This window comes from Labrus mixtus, chromosome 13 (assembly GCF_963584025.1).
Source record: "Labrus mixtus chromosome 13, fLabMix1.1, whole genome shotgun sequence".
In the NCBI taxonomy this organism is placed as follows: Eukaryota; Metazoa; Chordata; class Actinopteri; order Labriformes; family Labridae; genus Labrus; species Labrus mixtus.
In genome coordinates this window covers 13,201,692-13,220,325 of record NC_083624.1, presented here as the reverse complement: position 1 = coordinate 13,220,325, position 18,634 = coordinate 13,201,692, and the positions used below count along the sequence as shown (strand labels likewise).

The window sequence follows — 18,634 nt, the reverse complement described above, 5'->3', positions numbered from 1 at the left end:
CAGGGGGAGACAAATAGCATGTTGGACAAAAGGCAGGCTGATTTATCAATCTGAGTCCACTTTTCTGCCTTCTTCTAACACTTGTTCAGCCCCCCTGTGAACAAGCACCGCTCTTTGGCAATCCATAGGTTGCAATAAAACAATCACTGACATTTTTTTTTTCACACAGTGTCTGTCCCTCATTTGGGCATCATACAGTCTGAAAAGCAAAAAAATATAGATATATACCAAAGACAAACTCTAGAATACTGAATCTAAAGCACAACTCCATAACAGCATGTTAGATTTAGATAAACCTCTGATTTTCTGTCTTCATCTTCCTTTAACGTTCCTCTATTCTTTGTAAAGACTGATAATCTGTAGTGGAAAAATGTATCAAAAGAGAAAACGACTAAAGTAACAGTAAGGACCATGGAGTCCAACACGATGCTAAAGAAAGTCTAAAAAAAAATGTCGCAAGAGCACTACAGGGCGGCTACAAACTGAAGCTTTCTTAACCTTTTTTCCCCAAGCTGACACAAGTCTAAAACGAAACAAAAACAGTCACCAATACTCTTCTATGCCACTGGTTTCACAAAGCGCAGACCAAGGGCGGACAAAGGAGCGAGCAAGCGCCGTATGGCAGGCTAATGGACATTGGATCTCCCAGAAATGATATCTAAAACTTTAAGAAACCAAAAAAAACAAAAAGGTCCTTTTTCATCCTCTTCTCCGCTGTTAGAAATCTCGATTCATTCTAGTTCTGTGGTTTGATATCTTTTAAACTTCTTTAGGGGTTAAGCATTCTCTTGATATGTGTTGATTTCAGTCAAAAGTACCCACTGGTACTGCAGCCTTCACCAACAGTCAGAGGCTGCAATTTTTTGATTTCTGCATGCCATCTCTATTGACCACATTCAAATTAAAGAAAATTTCACATCGCTCTTAGTCAGGGGTACATGTCAGTGAGATTCTCTTCTTCATTAAGAATCCAATTTCCACCATTTTCACCAAACAGCCCAGCCTCTGCTGTCATTTGTGGTTCCAAATGTCCAGATTGTCATAGGTGCTGTTGTCCCATCTCATTCCTAGCTTCATTGCAGTGGCTGGTGGGTTATTTTCAATGGTACATCTGTCATTCATAATTCATCTACTCATTCCTTCATTCATTCACATGATTTTAGACTCAAGCAGGCTCTCTCCTGCAGGCGGAGGAGATAGTACTGTAGGAAAGGGAGACTTGGTCATTGTTCCCCAAGTCTCTTAGTTTATAGGGGAGATCAAAGTCCCCACTGGCACAAAAAAGGTGGGGAAACTCAGTGTTGAAAGTTTCCCCTTGAGACATCAGAGCAGGTTATTAGGAAGGGGACGCTGGGGTTGAAATAACAGATAGTGCTTCCTTTCAGTCTTTTCCTTGACCGACAACATAACTACTTTTGCAGGGGATCACTGGCAATGTCTTCCCCCATCGTCTCTGTCGCCTCTTCATGCCTCTGAGCAGCACCTCTGCTGATTTATCTTTACTTTATGCTTAATTCCGTCGTACAACTCAAAGTTGTAGTTCTCCAGCGTCGTGGAGGAGCGCGAGGAAAGCCCGCTGTAGGAGCACGTGCAGTAGAGGAGCAGTCCCGCGCAAACTGCACCGAGCAAGACGCCCAGCGAGCTCATCACAATGATGGTGAGGAGGATGGGGTCCAACGTGTACAGCCAGGCGTTGTCCTTGTCCTTCTCGGAAACCAGGGTTACAGAGGGGGGGTCCACATCAGAGGAGGACGGGGTGGAGAAAGAAGAAGGCCATCCGGGAAAAATATACCCTGGAAAAAAAACAAAAAACAGGATACTTTTCAAAACAGCTCTACCAGAGAAATATCCAACAGACAATGCATCAAATCTACTTCACAAACTGTTATCAGTGACGGAGTAGAAAAGATAATCTGCTCGGTTTGGCAGGAGAATGGATGAGCCGAACAACAAAGGGCTTTCACCAAGAAACTTCGCTTTAAGTCTGGTGTCAAAACTAAACCATGTGAGAGACGGAACAGATGCTCCTTTGGGGGTAGGAATAACGGTAACGATAGGTAGCACCTTTCCAAAGTATCGGCATTTGACTAGCTGGTATGAGGTTTAGAGGTTTTGCCCTGTTTACACCTTTCGGTAACATCCCTCCTGGGTGATCAGATCACAAGTAGACAGCCTTGATGTTTGGTGTGAACACAGCTAAATGTATCCTGAGGACTCATTGAGATCCTATCAGTCAGGCCACATACACGGGTCTAGGACGCCCGTTGTCCGCATTGATTTGGTAGCGTGAATGCTCATGTGTCCTGGGCCACATTTAAGGACCAACCAGCTCCTGCCACCACATGCCAATGTGTCCTTAGGCAAGACACTTAACCCTGCTGCTGTATCAGCTGTGTTTGAATGAGCATTAATAGAGTATTTAATACTGACGGACACTCTGCCATGTGTGTGAACGGGTGTGACCCTCAGTGTAAAATGAGCTTTTGAGTAGTGAGAAGTCTAGAAAAGCATTTTATACAAGCTAAAGTCCATTTACCATTTAGCAGTAGCAACACAACCCTAAAATTATAAACATTTTTATTATAAGCAGGGAGGTTTTTTTTTGTGGTCTTCCCTTTCTCCAAAGTACCACAGTCTTGCTTTGGGGAAATGAATTGAAGAGGAAAATGTTCCACATTATCGCTGATATATTCAAGAACAGCTAATTCTGTTCACCACAGCCCCAGTTGTTATTGACTTCAGAAATACGGAAACATAATGAAAAGAATTACAGTAAAGGTGCTCTCTGGTGTCTCGTGTGTGCTGAAGTGTGCACATCTAGTTGGCATAAGCAATCATGCTAATCCACTTAATGAATGTATACTCATGAACAAGCCAATCCGCAATTAAGTAGTGCATTTAGAGTGTTTTATGGAAGAACACACACACAAACAGGGACGGCAGTAAACAGACAGTAAACAGTCTTGTTTAGTGAGGTAAAGGCTGAGTACTCTTCTTGTATCTGTCAGGGGGGAACACACACACACTCACACACTCACACACATGATATTGACAGACACACACACACACACACACACACACACACACACAGGACGTAAAGAGTGATTGTAACAGACAGATGTTTTGGAGGTGCCCAGGAGGAAGCTGTCTGTCTCACTTTGTCTGCCATGGAATATGAAAGAGGATGAAGAGGGAAACACACACTGGCCCACATGAACACACAGACACACTTTTGAATGCCCTATCACACTCTGCCCCGTCTACACACACTAACACACACACACACACACACACCGGAGATCGTCTGTCACTGTTCCCACTGGATTTATCCTCGTGGAACTACCAGTAGAACGGAGAGCCGTGGGCATGCCTCCGCCTAAAGAGCTTTTCCACTGTTCTCTGGGTTAGACTTGTAAAACAGCCGGTATTGCCTCAGGCAGAGAAAAAAGGAGAACAGAAGAAGAAAAGAAGACTCACCTTCATCGATGGGGGGCTTGTGGTTGAAAACGGGATCTTTTTCGAAATCCATAGGCCTGGGGTCTGTTAAAAAAGACAGAAAGAAGAATGACACAATCAATCCCAACCATTCTGTCAAGTCTGACACATGTCATGATAACACGTCTCAATCTTTTTTGCACTGTCAGCTTATTTGTAGGAGGAAATCAAGGTACAGAAAAAAAAAAAAGGCTCAAAGAGTGAGTGATGTGGTTTAAACTTTCTGAGGAAATCAGGGGTACAGATCTCCCCACAAAGCCTTTTATTCTTTGCTCGGTCTATCAAGGGAAAATAACACTGTAGATTACCAAACATTTCAGCGACACGACCTGCTCAAAGCCAGGAAGTTTCATTATGTGATAAGCATCAGTGCTCTTTTTTATTTGCTTAGAAATGAAATCAGAGTCAGGAGATTGAGAGAATCAGCAGAAAGATACGGAGGAGAGAAAAGAGAGCAGAATTGTATACTAAGGTGAGAAAAAAAAAGAAACACACACACACACACACACACACACACAAAACTGTTTCATAAAAAAATATCACTTTTATTACCTTCACATTCCACACAATACATTTTCTTTTTACTCGCAGACCATGAAATTCAACAAGCTAATATACCACATTATACTTCCCAGGCAGGCTGAAGTGCAAAGCTTTGAAAGGTTTGGAAACTCAATTCTGTTTTATTTAAGGAAATTGATATTTCAATGGGGGGGCAATAATCGTTTATTGCTGGGGCAGAAGAACCAAAAACACATCATGAAATGAGACTCTAATAGATTATCAACAGACAAGAGGTGAGAAACCAATTTAGGCGATCAGGAAAAAGATACAGAGCCTAATTTCCTGTTTTAGATAAGGTCAAAACATTTTATGAGACAATTTGAACATGAGCAAGATTATACCGACTTTAAGAACTTCCAATACTCTTCAGTGAGTAAATAATATAGAATAGAAATTATGCTTTTAAATAAGTCCTCCTACCTGTGATGTGAAAATATCAGCAAATGGATAATATATGAGGTCATTTCTTTAGAATTAAGAAATATAATCGCATGTTGAAATGTTTCAACTCAGAATTGGCTTCCAAACTGAATAAGACGATAAAGAAAGACATGGAGTCCTCCGTAGTAACAAACAAAGATTCTGCAATTTGAAGTGTTTTTTCCCTCCACTGTTCGATGTGGAGAGTTTGCTTATTTAATTATTTGACTGCGAGTAAAGATGCCTCTATTGGCTCTGTCGCTCGTTCAATATTTAATTTGCTTGAAGTGCTTGACAGTGCAATCCATAGCGAGTGAAAAAGACAATCATAAAAGTCAAAGTCTTTCCTCTACTGAGGCAGCGAAAAGTGCACGGAAATAAATATGACAGACGCCAGGGATAAACATTTAAGCATTTTACCCACTTTAAAGGTTGTATTCAGTATCAGTGAGTGTAAACCGAACAAGTTTTATATGCAATCTCATTGATGTTCAACCCTTGCTGAGACAATGTTTCAGAAAGATCTGTCAATGCAGCTTCCAGCGACAACAAATCTTCCTGATTCATACAAAAACGAAATATTAGAAGAATAAATCAAACAGTTCCATTTACATATTGTAAACTCATTCGATAAAAATGACATCATCAAGGTTGCTTTCCTATAAACTCAACATGTGGCTGTACTGTGCCACTAATGTGAAGCCACAGTAATGAGTCTAGATAACAAAGGCATGAAATACAGTTGTTTAAAGAATACATAACTAACCAGACGGGCGTATCAAAAGATGCATGCAAAACCTCAAAGTACCCTTTGGATTGTGAAAATGACTCCAAATAGTATTGGCAAAAACTGCGGCCACACAACCAAATGATTATTTGGTGATGTTATTCAATGTAAAACTAATCAACTCAGTTTCTTGAGCGGGGTTATCCCTACATAATGGATACCTGATCGGCTGGATATGGCTGTTTCCAGTATATTTACACTGTAAGTTGTAGTATTTCACGGAGGTCTGATTGAAATGCACCCTTCATGTAAGACTCTGGTTATCACATGTACATAAAAGCATCTGATCCGTCTTCTATTCTGTCCTACAGTTTTATAAATGTACAGCCAACAACAGAACCCTCCAGGCTCTAAACTCTCCTTCCTCAACTGTTAATCACCAATGGAGACATAGCAAAAAGAAGCGGGATAATATAAGATAGATGCTCGGACACTCCTTGGGCGACTCTTGAACACTTCTAATGATCCTGGCTTAAAGCCCTCAGGCTAGGATCCTGAAAAGCATCATCATGCGGATCTGAAAGGAGATTAAAACTCCCCGTAGTCCCATTTTGTCTCCACTGTCCAATTAGTAAAGAGAGGCATAAAAAAGGCGGCCCCTTTTTTTTATTTTATTCAGGCACAGGCATGGATGGCTCTTTGGCACCATATACTGCTGCAGTGGGGGCCCGAGGACCTGTTAGAGTGCTTTCACTCGTAATATTTCTCCAGAACACAGAGGAGGTGGCTGCACGAAAAAAAAAAGAAAAAAAAAAAGAAAAAAACTAGAGATGGCCTGAGGGCTAGAAGTGCTTACTGCAGGGGTTTATGAATGCAATCAGCTCCATTAACTAATTGGAAATATTAAATGGCTTCAAAGTAGTCTGTGATGGAGAGGCGAGAGAGGGGAGGTTGATTTAAAAGCACTGCATGAGAAGGCGCCAGCACATTTTCTAAATCTTGCAAAAAGTTTGACAGAGGGAGAGAGAATGGAAGAGAAAAGTGCACGGGTAGCACAACATAAATACAGTCATATATCATTTCTCCATTTGAATTTGGGGCTCATATTGATTGTGTTAGAGCAGAGGGCTGCTAGAATGAGTAACATAATGTGTAAATCATACACAAGTCGATTGAAAGGGAAGGCAGAGGCGATGGATATGCAAGCACCAAATAACTAAAATACTTGTTGACTAAGGCACATAAGCACATTTTATGAGACACAATTCGATGAAATAAGTCGATTGTGCAGTGCTGCAGAGTAGGTGCACTTTTTTAACACGCATGAAACGATGATTAAATTACTGATTTTGATAGATTTTCTCGCTCATACAGAGAAGCATTGTGTGTGGGACTGTGTGCGTGCTGTGCTTATGTGTCTCCATCACACAGTGTATTCTGCCAAAAGACCTCTTTCATCTGCTTTTGTGTTTGAAACAACCTGCCCTCCTCCTTTAATTCTCCCCCTCCTTCAATCCAAACCCCTAACCTGCCTCGCTGTTAGCCCTCCTCTCAGAGTATAAGAGAAAAAAAATCTATCTTTAGAAAGTATAGAGCTGTTTTTTTTTTCCTTTACTTCTTTCATCTTCCTCCATCTCTGGGCGCATTCTTTGGAGGAAAACGGGGTTCGCTTAATGGGCCCTTCTCCTCTGAGAGGTTTTGCTCTCTTCCATTTCTGCCTCTCATTTCCTCTCCTGTGGTTTTTTTTTTTGTTGCTGGGAGGATTTGCAATGAAGGGAAGGAGTAGAATAAGAAAAAGCAGTGTTTTGATAAAAGGGCTGGGGGATTGGGGCATGAACAAAATGATGTAGGGGAAAAGCACACAACGCAAGATTGTGAGCTGCTAAGAATCCCAGAAAAATAAGATCCACAGAGGTGTACTCCATTCCGCGGACATGAATCTGAATAAAAGGTGAAACTGAGCCTCTCAATCCCAAACCAATAGTGTTTATCTATACATTTCTAGTTTTTCCATCCAAATAAATTGAAAAAACATATTGGTTTGCATCTTTTGCACGTCCCTGTTTGATTTTCACCTTGATGCTTCAAACACGTGCCTTTACAAATGGCTTCATCCACTTAAGCATTTGACATCAAATAGAAATCAAGAAAGTTAAGATCATCTCAGAAAACAAAATCAAAGAGTATAAAAAAACAACACTGTATTACTATAATACACCAAAAAGCACAAACAAGCCTAAAATGTGTGATTACAAAGAAAACAGCGGCATGTATTTCACAACCAGTACCGACCTCAACTTCTGTGTTTCTATCATGATTCACAGTCAGGTTAAGACATTTTCATAAATCATCAAAGCCTTCAATAAAAGATTATTAAGGAGCGAAAAAGTGCCTTAGTTACTCTCAACAACTTAAAATAACATAAAAACTGTTGTGCATCATATCACACTTAATGTGTTGAATTTTGCATATTTTTATGCAAACTTATCTTTACTATATAAATGTGGGAACTTATCAAGAAAAATAATAAAATGCAAAAACACACAGTAAATCAGATGATAAGAAAACATTGATAAATCAGTATGAGGTGTGTAACAATAAATTCTGCTTATTTGTCAAACTATGGTGATTCAAATGATCGATGAACTAACCAGTGATTTGGGATCAGCTGTTTTCCTGAATGTCTGGTCACACTTGTTGAATAGAAGCAAAACGTACACATATTTTGCAACCAAGTAGACCCCAAAATTCAGTTAACCAGGCCAGTATGCAGAATATTCTGGATTATCAAATTGTTAAAGTGTCGTCTATCATAACACAGAAAATGTGTTGATGGTCATGGGGTATGTACCAACAAAAAAGTAAAGCAGCAGCTTTGGAAAGTCGATAAAAAGGCTTTTGTATTTGTTTCATTCAAGCTGTCTAATGAGTGCAGGACATACAACGTTGTTTTGTTTGAACATTAACAGATACAGGCATTGGATTATCCACGAGATCCAGGCATAAACAACATCCATTCACACTTTAAAGGATAGTTCTTTTTGAAATGGGGTTGTATGAGCTTCTTGTCAATAGTAAGTGTGTTAGCCGCAGGAGATGCCGGTCATCATTGCATTGTTGAGAAACCATTCAGAGGAGTGACACATAAGATACGCTATACAGGACTGCAGATGAGGTCAGTTTAACCACATAAATTAGCTGAAGCTACCTTTAGTAAATGTTCAGCTCATTACAGTGTTATCAGTGAGCCACTTTGTTTTAGCACTATTTTGTGACGCAACATGTTCATGTTCCTGTGCCTGAAGCCCCAGCATGGCCGACCTGCATCTCCCGTGGCTAATACACGTACTGAAGAGAAGTACCTCACACAATCCAAATAAAGAAAAAAAAAACTGTTTAATATGACACTCAGGCACTCCCTCATTCTGGAGGTACAGTAATAGATTTAAAGCACAATTCAAAAGGCATATCACTATGTAATGAAAATACACTCTTGGCAACAAGAGAGAATCAATTATTAGCCAGTGAGCTGTCCGTGCATATTTGTGTGTGTATGGGGCTTTGAGGTGTGTGTTGTTGCAGAGACTGTGTGTGTGTTTTAGCTCTTGAAGGATGCAATGTAAGTCGTCCTGTCCCCCTTCCCCCTCATGTAAACCAGACAGAGAACAGCACAACAACTGATTCCTCCCCAGTCCACGGACCAAAGAGGCCACTCACAGAGGATGTGTAGCTGTCTTCGTGTCACGGCTGGACAGACAACACTAATTCTCCCTTCACCTTTTCCTGTTATACTCTTAATCTGTCCCTGTCACTCTGAGTCCCTCGAAGGCCGGTGGACAAACAAACAGCCGCTTCGTTCAGACAGCTGAGGAAATAGCCTTTTCTCTCTTTATGCAGCATACACCATGACTTCTGTCTCCCTGTACCTGTGTGTAAATCTCCTCTCCCTTGGCAGGGTGTTTAGAAACAGGTAGTCCCCAAGCTGCAGATCACAGCACGGCCGACATATCCTTGTAGAAGGGTAAAATAGGCTGACATTGAACAATGCATATACCTATGTTCACAGTCTGTAAGTCAGCCTGCTGTATGATTTCCTTCTTTCTCTGATCATAATCCATTTTCTTATCAGGTGCGGCTGTAGTCAGTAAGTCAGTAAGTGCATCCCAAAATTTGCCATCTCCCCATTGAGGGCTGTTGGTTAACTTTAATAAGGAGTTCATTTTGCCAGTTGCAGCCAACCATGAAAGTTAGCAAGTTGCATCTTGCATCAGTTTATTAGATCAATCTTCATTAACAGGAATTGCAGCGTCTCTGCCTTGTTGATTTTCATCAGCAATGAGTTGAGACTATTTGGAATACTGCTGTAGATCCTTTAAATCAGGAGGTTTTCACACCCTTAAAATGATACTATTCAGAGCGTGTCCAGTTGTTCTCAACACTGGGGGTCAAAGCTGTCATCCTTCTCCAGTTTGATGGTCAACATGGGGTCAACACTTGGCCCAGTACTTGGGTACAGGTGGTTTTGGTTGGGGCAGTGGATCAGATTATAGTTGAGGTTTTGGTTCTGGTAGCAGTTTTGGTGACCTTGCAGATTTGGATGCTGGCTGTTGTGGTACATCACTGAATGATGATGACTGCTGCTGGTCTTCTGGGTCGCCCAGTGGTACCGATGGCAGCACAGAATCACCGCCACGGTTACGGTGACTAGCAGCAAAAGGGCACCGCCTCCCGCCAACACATAGTACCAGTAGGCAGGGAGAGGCTGTACTGCCACTGTGTCTACTGTGGGCTCCATCCCAGACATGGCACCCCCTGGAGGGCAGGAGGACACATTACTGGTTGGCACTATGGATTGGGGCAGGCATGCAAAATGCTGTAAATTATATTTTTGACCATTCACTTAACCCCTTACCCTGACAACCATTTAGAAATCTCCCATGCAACTGTAGCAAGGAAAGGTAGGTCTGTCAAGCTTTGGATGTTCCTACATTCTGACTTATTGTGCATAGGGCTACATTTGAAATACAAACAAGTATGCCTGCAAAGAAGCCTTACATGAGTACGACTCAAGTCTGACTAGGCTCGTCTTCTACATGGATCACTAGATGGTTAGGGAGCTGACTTTTCACCTAGGACATCAACCTTTCAGCTATCATTAGGGCTTAGAAGCTATCAATGGGCATCTTTGCAAGGTTCTTGAGTCAACCAGAAATGTTAACGAAAAAAGCAGGCTATCTAGTTTGAGCCGATTATTCCATCACTTCTGTGGACAAAAGATAACTAAGATGCCTTGCCTAGTTGAGTCTACCTTTATCCAAAATTCACTAGTAAAGAATACTGAGTGTTATATCTGAATTCCCTATCCATGTAACATGCTGTGCTATAATCTAAAGCTTGACAGGTCTACTAATAGAAACTAAAGGGGTTGAGACTTAGTCAATGGTCAATTACAGCGGCATTAAGATGAAATTATTTGTCCCTGCTTAAATGCAATAGAGATGATATCTAGTCTCACCAGCAGGCAAATAAACTGACTGAAATAAACTGACTGTCATTTTACTGATTTAGCTTACTTTCCCTGTTTCTTTCATGAAATCAAATATCAAATACTCATTTATTTGAAGTATTCATTTTCCATAAAACAGCTGATGCATATATTTTGATAATGCTGATTTTACTCATTATGGTTGATGCAAACATCACAAGCATAAGCTGCACATTGACACGCAAAGGCTCATGCCATGCGTCCAGATTCCCATCACAGAATGCAAAGCTTTGATTATGCAGTGACTGTCGATTCGTTCAAAGGGTGGGGAGTTGTTAAGTGCTTGTTTATCAGGGCAAGATCACATTGAAGGGAATTGAGTGGAGGGAGAAAGGGAGGTTGAGGAAAAGAGGGGAAATTACAGGGGTAGAAAAAAAAGGATAAGAAAAGAATGAACAGAGGAAAGAATGGAGTGAAATAGAGAGGGTTAGTAGAAAGTGAAAGGAGCGGGTGGGAGGGATTGAAAGTGAAGGGAGCGAGCTAATCCTGCCATGATATCTTTAATCCTGCATTAGAGGGTCTGTCTGAAACTTCAATACTGTGTCAACTCACTGTGAAAGAAACCCGCTGAGAGAGAGGTTGTGGAAGAAAGACAGACGAAGAAAAAAACTAGAGATTGAAAGAATGTGAGGAAGAAAGAAAGAGAGAGGAAATAGGCTAAAACAAGGCCATCAAGTATTAGACGGAGACAGAGAGAGAGGAGAGGCAGTAGGACAGAGGAAGGAGAGGTGCATAGAAAACCAGAGAGTTTAATTTAGCCTTTTTTTTAAAGTTCAGATATACTCTTTAAAGGTTTAAAATGTGCTTTCATTGTGAAGCTTCGCTCTAAGCACCCTGCACAGAGAGACTTCCCACCAGTGGATTAAGACACAGATGAGTTCCATGACTGCAAAAAAAAAAAACAGCTGCTACGTTGCTTTAATCCAAAGGGCAACAAGAGGAAACATTTCTTAACAGCTCCAGTCCTGAAGTAAGCTTAAAAAGAGTTGCTTTCAAGGAACTTTGCTCAATAGAACTTCAAAATCACTGAATAAAGAAATTTGTACTTAATGTCTGTGCAAAGCCGATATGGGGCAGAAATAAAATCCGATACTCATATATTGGCCGATAACTTTCTTAGCTCTATGTTAGATCGATAGATATAGATATATACACATGTATTGTGTTGATCCATCCAATGCAGTAATCAAACACTTGTGGAAATAATTATGAAGACAAGATGGTCACTCAACTGGAAATAACTGTGCATGTATGTGCGTCGCCGCTTGACAATCTGGAGAGTGATAATGAATTTTCAATCCATATAGCACACTCTTCTGGTGAAATAATACTGCTAGAGTACTACAATGAAACTCAAATGAAATGCTATTTGAAATAAATTTAGTAATATCGGCGCTTATCTGCGCAAAAATTATCCAATACCAATAGTGACTGTATATGCTAATATCGGCCGATATTATCAGCAGGCAAATTAATCGGTCGGGCTCTACTCTAAACACACTTTATATATTGGAGAGAAAGAAAGTTGCTGTAAGCTGGAAAGACTTCAAGCTATGTTTGACTGAATTGAAATCTAGACTATAAAAAGGTTTTTTCGATCACTGTTAGGGTTCAGATTCGCCCATATAGGCTCGATGGCAAACTGGGAAGCCTTAGCACAATCCCATCCCCCTATAGCCCAACAATGATATAAGAGCACTGAGCGCTTTAGCATCTTTGATTCTCTTGCTCAAGTTTCAACATGACAGTCTGCACTTTTCATAATTTGTATAAATGGGGAAAATATGACCATTCTTTGGTAGACTGAGAGGAAATAGGTAGATGGTGAGTTACAGTCTGACCCACATCAAGACCCACAAACACACAAAAACCACAACTGAAGCATCCATATATATATAATTTTGATATATGCAGTTCTTTGTAAAAATATTTTAACTATATCTGCCCGCCCATCCAAAGAGAACCACTTTAGTACTTAGCTTTCAACAGACGTCACAATGGAGGAGTTAAACCCTTCTTTCCAGGGTTCAGTCTTGTTAGAACTGACACTGTTGTCATGCTGGGAGTCATGTGATATCTCCGCAGGATTCAGTAGTCAAGGAAACCATGAGGTCAAACACTTGTGTCTGAGTCAGGTGACTAGAGGTTTCTGCGTTCGGCTCTTGGATTTGACTATTTTTGGGAATGGCATTTCAGTCTTTATTGAACTGAAGTGTGGCAGAAGAAAGCAAGCGCTGCTCAAGTATCTGACAGTATTTGAGGAATGTTTTTGATCTATTCACACACTAGGAACACATGGCAACACACACACACACACACACACACACACACACACACACACACACACACACACACACACATTGAGTGACTAAAATAGGAACACAACAACAGCTATACCAATGCAAACTAAGAGAATGATTAAAAATAAATAGTTTGCTTTTACCTATAGCATCAAAGAAATCATCACTCCCAGCTCTTTAATAATAATAATGATAAAAGAAATAGACGAGTACTCCAGTTTTAACCTGGTCCAAACCATTGGTTTTAAATGTGGATATAATTCACCAGGTGTAAAATACATCTAAAAGTCTGGTTATATTTGACTCTCAGAGGTTAAATTCAGGATCATTCGTGTCAACAAGGCGCAGATTGTGCTCATATTTTGTTGGTTTCTAAACAAAAGCAATTCAGAAGCAAGCAATACAAGTCCAAACCCAGACTTTTGAAAACAAGAGATCCAGTAGCATAATCTGCCTAAGCCCTTTTTTATCTGCCTTCAGACTGGCCTATTGAGGGTGAAGCAGAGAGAAAAAAGAAAAGAAAAGTTGGATGGTGATCAACTCTGTATTTCATTCAGGTGGCATCAGCAGCTTGTGAAAATGAAGTGGAGAAGTGGAGAGATGGGAAAAGAGGAGAGGAGAGGAGAAAAATGTAAACAAGGGAATGGACAGCAAGAGGTAGGTTTGATGAAAGTAGAGAAGCACAGAGGAGGGAGGCGTGAAATAAAGTACAGAAGATGGGAACAAGAGGAAGAGATAGAGGAAGAGAGACGAGACTCCTTTTATGGTGTTGAAAGCAGAGAGAGAGAGAGAGCTTCTGTTGTGAGCAAACCAGGATAGAGGAGTGGACGATGAGTGAGTGAGCTGTTCTCTATAATAAAAAAGTAGCAAGGGTGAAGTTATTGAGTTACCTTTAAGAAAATGAAAAGCAAATTTACTTTGTCTGAGAACCAAGACCTCATGGTTTGAATGTTTTCTTTTGTGTCACTATAAAGTTGTTCTACATATCAGCAAAAACCGGGTCCATTCTAGTGATGTAGTCAAGGCCACACTAAGACATACTCGAGACCGGAGTGCTCCGAGACCAAGACAAGACCAAGACATTTAGGGATTGAGACCCAGTTAAGACCAAGACCATATATATCACCAAAAATGAATATAAATGAAATTATGAATGAATTAAAGTTAATTGTTCTTTTAGAAACAGACATTTTCCATCCAATCACAGTAATGAACTTGGAAACTAACTTTTCAGTGTCTGTCTTGACCGGTCTCGATTTAAAATCCGGAGTACGCCCAGTCTGAGACAAGACTGACTAAAAATGCTTTCGACTCTAGACAAGACCTTCAAAAAGATAAAATGAATTCTTGAGTACTACAACACTCTTCCATTCAAACCACAGTCTCCCTTTTGAGAATTACCAGCGATGTTGCATTCATGTTTACCAGCTCTCACTCAACATGGTGCTCTCTTCTCAACACTTATCAGACTGTGTAATGTGCAAATAATCCCAGACGTTTTTTACCATGTTGCAATTTCACATGTTATGTTTGCCATCTGCCAAAGTTTTTTGTTGCTGTAAATAATCTTTTTAGAATTTGGGGAAATATCATGACTGACCGAGGAACAAACCAAACTGCATTACCAAGAGTGTGAGAGCACAGCATGCAGCAAGTCATGCTGGAACAATGCAGTGCTTCCATTCCATCAGGTTGCAATGTTGTCACCTCTACTTATTCAAAGGTTGATTATGAACACATGACATTGAGACTGATTTAAAATTTGTAAATGTCCACGTGTTGATTTGTAATAAAAACACCATAGATTAAAGAACCAACATATAGGCTTGTGTGGAAATAATAGGAGACTTGATGGGAACATTTTTGAAAGAAACGTTTGTAATTGATGTGTATGTATCCGTTACCTGTAACATATGTTAAGCAATGTAGTTCTTAACACATGTTATAGCAAGGTTTCTCAGGGGCCAGTGCAGTGCTGTGAGCTGAGCTAAGCAACAGGCAGAAAGCACAGACATTTGGCACAGGAAGTACAAATGAAGCAGGAAGTAGAACTTACTGGTTATGCCAGGCGTTAAGGCAGGGAAAGGCTCTGGAAGAGAGAGAGAGAGAGAAAAAAGGAATGTCATTTTTAACAGTTAATGATGTGTTTGATAAAGTGATGAAGTGATGAAGGCCACCTTTTTCAGTGTAATCACTGATAGCATTATTATCATGATCTAAATGGTATTGCCACTTCATGTTCTCCTTTTCCCTTTCTTTGCCAAACCTTTAGAAAGATGGAAGACCACCTAAAGTCCAATTCTGCTCGAGGTTTCTGCCCGTTAAAAGGACGTTTTTTCACTCCTTTTTCAACACAATTTGGGGCTCTATTAATAAAACTCTCCTCATTTTGTCATTTAAGTTCAAATGTCTAACACTTGCTGAAAGATCCCAAGTTCACGAAATCAATGGCAACATTTCTGCATTCAAAGAAATTGCAACAACTCTTTTTGTTATGTTATTTGGAAGAAAGCTGATTCACAAAATTTTGGATGCTGCACTTCCTGCCATTGTGCTTGTTTTTCCCTTTAAAATCAATAAAGATTTGTGTAGTTCTGAGATGTGTAGGAGTCTTAAGCCTCTTAATTCTCCCAGGATGACAGTCATTTTAGCACAATTGGGAGAAAACAAAGACAAGATGGTGAAAGAGTGGGCTGACAGGTTGGGTCCTCCCTGCGTGTGCTCTCTCTTTCTCTTTTTATGTGTCTGTCAAACGCGACTTGTTCTTAATTTCTTCTTTTTGCTTTGTCATCCTCTGTCTCCCTGTCCTATGATTGTTCTATAACTCTGTTTTTTCAGAGGTGAACGGAGGGTAGATGGAAGATTAGGGAGTGAGGGAAGGGTGAAGCGAGGGGAAAGAGAGGCATGGGGAAGTAAGGGTGGAGGTAAGTTAAGGGGCATGGGAGCAGGGACTGAAATTTACTGCTGTTTATTATTAGCCGGAGGACACGATATGCATTATGAAAGTGAGAGGCAGAGAGAAGATGGAAAAACAGAGAGAAAAGCAGTAGGTATAAGACAGATTGAGTATAGAACCAAAAGTAGAAGTTACAGACAGGAGACAGAAACAAATAAGACAAGCAATATAAAAGTAAGTGATGGAATAAAAAGGAATAAAATACATTTGATCTGTTGGGGAAAGAGGCAAGAGTAAATGCCAGAGCCTTGTGTTGGCTATCAGTCGGATGTTTTATGACCTGTGATTGCAGCATCTTTTCTTTTAGTTGATCAGTAAAATAACAGTGTTTGATTTATTTCTAACAATGGGGTCCAGACGCCATATGTGGTCCCCTGAAATTTGTAATTATTGACAAATAAAAAATATTCTTCCTGAATTAAGCTACGGGACGTTATCCAATTTAGAATGGGCCACTGTGAGCCGTAGACCATTCTAAAAGCTAACAAAGTCGCAGTATCTCTGTCTGTCTCTCATCCATGCCTCATGCGTCCAGCATTCATTTTCAGCCTTGTTAACGCACGCTCACTTAACTGTACATGAGAAAAATTAAATCCTCCCTAAATTCTCACTCGTCCTGAGAATGTTTTCCTGCAAAAATAATAATTTAAGCAAAAAGCTGTGTGTGTTTTGGATGCCCGGGGTCTCCAGAGTTTTGTGAAGTCAAAGTGGGGTCACAAGTCATAAAAGGTTTTGGAACACTGGACTAATAAAATAAGTAATGGCTTTGAATAAGCCCAGGTGGCATGTCATTTAAAGACTATTATATTCATTCATTTTCTTTTTTTTTTAAACAGTTGCACCCCTTTAAACATTATAAAAGGCACACATCACATATTAAGCACTGCACCTACATACGTTTGGGGGACTTGAGAGAAACAAATTGAAATGAGAATCCTGACATTTAGTCGTAAGACTTAGTCAAGTAAAGGACAGTGGGTCCTACATTTCCCATAATGCAACTCCATGACTTCTTCATTCAACCATCACTGCCTACAAAATGCTCCCAACTTTCAAACTGCACGCTCGCTTGTTCATAACTCTTGCCAATCATTCAAATATGTATGCTCAGAGCCTGTTTCAAGCTCCTCCAGTGACACATCAGACTTTGCACAAGGTTAAGTAAAATAATTCATGACGAGTTAATTGTCTTTTATGAGCAGAATCTGCACAAACTTACTTCAGATCTCGTAAAAACACACAATGGAACAAAGAGGTGAGGTAAAGAACATTCAGAGCACGCAGCGTTTTACTGAGGTGGAAAAGAATTGAAATGACAATGAAGTTGGACCCAGATGAGACAGATGAACGCAGTCTGGCTCGATTATAAAGGGTTGAAAGCAGAAGAAGCAGTGCACTGGAAAGCATGTTTACAAGAGTGAGTGGGTGTGTGTCTTAATGTGTCATGGTTATTAATGTAAAACAACTGTGGAATTTTTTTGGATGTCGTTATACATCAGTTTGTTTCTCTCTGTATGTGTGTGCGTCCTCACATCAGGCTAACTATCACTGTCCTGCTGTGCCGAGTGCAATGGCGTTTCGCTACATTAAATGCTAAAAATATGCTCATTATTTAACATGACAGAGAGAACAAACTATGTGTGTGTCAGAGTGTGTGTGTGTGTGTGTGTGTGTGGAAACGATACTGGTCAAACAGAGATATGTGAAGCATTTAAAACTTAATCCTGTGTCTAGTCAGTGTGTTTAAAGTAAGACTGGATTTGTGTTGCAGTAATAACATCCATCAGTGAAACCAATAGTTATTAATAGTCTTGTTGGCTAGCGTGTGGGTATGTGCGGGACGGCAAGAGAGAGAGAAACAGTTTAGCCACATAAAAAACTACACGTTGCTCTCTCATCAACACCAACATTTGGTGTTGGCCCTCGGTGGCCGAGCGACAGCCCAGACTTCGAAGAAGATGAGGCCAGGGATGGAGAGAGAGTGAGCAAGAGGCGTAAAGACGGAATGAGAAGAATGATAAACCAGCAGGGTGGGGTGGTATAGGAAAAGACTGAGGGAGGTAGAGAGAGGAAGATATGAAAGATAGATTAGAATCCGTGCCCAAAGGCCGTTTGTGGCCTACTTTCATTTTTTCTATATTTTTTTTCTCATTTTTTTTTTATGTGTGTGTGTCTGTCTGTGTGTGTGTGTGTGTGTGTGTGTGTGTGTGTGTGTAAACGAGAGATATTATAAGTGTTTCTCTTCTCTCTTTTCTGAAAACCTCTCTGGTGAAAACATAAAGAGAAGGAGGGATGCAATAATGCAGATTGATAGTAAGACAGACAGACGGAATAAAGCCTGTAGGGACGTACTGTGTATGAGAAGCAGGCAGACAGGTAGATAGACAGGAGATGGGACTTACGTGTACACTGCTCCAGCTCGATGCTGTTGCTCATGTGGATGTTATCTATTCTGATGTGGCCTCTGGTCGGGTGATCAAAAAACCCCTCGAACACGACCTGGTTGAAAGAGGAAGATTCTTCATTAAACACAGAGGTTCATGAACAGTTCTGATGTAGTGATCGGCAAGTAATCCCATAAAACATTGTAGGTAATGAGGATCTGGTGCAGCCCTTTAACATGTTGG

The 18,634-nt window shown here is 40.4% G+C and overlaps 1 protein-coding gene across 2 annotated transcripts in view; it reads right to left on the bottom strand.

Annotated features, from left to right (window-relative positions):
* Nucleotides 1-231: 231 nt before the first annotated feature.
* LOC132987015 (neuropilin-2-like) overlaps nt 232-18,634 on the bottom strand; it is a 97,771-nt gene continuing 79,368 nt past the window's right edge. Inside the window, exons 15-18 of one of the 2 annotated variants that reach the window (XM_061053779.1) lie at nt 18,410-18,506; nt 15,108-15,140; nt 3,478-3,540; nt 232-1,793 (exon numbers count right to left, since the gene is read on the bottom strand). In XM_061053779.1, the coding sequence (XP_060909762.1) occupies nt 1,465-1,793; nt 3,478-3,540; nt 15,108-15,140; nt 18,410-18,506 (522 nt within the window). In that variant the 3' untranslated portion in view covers nt 232-1,464. The remainder of the gene's footprint in view (nt 1,794-3,477; nt 3,541-15,107; nt 15,141-18,409; nt 18,507-18,634) is intronic. The other variant, XM_061053780.1, reaches the window with a different exon arrangement.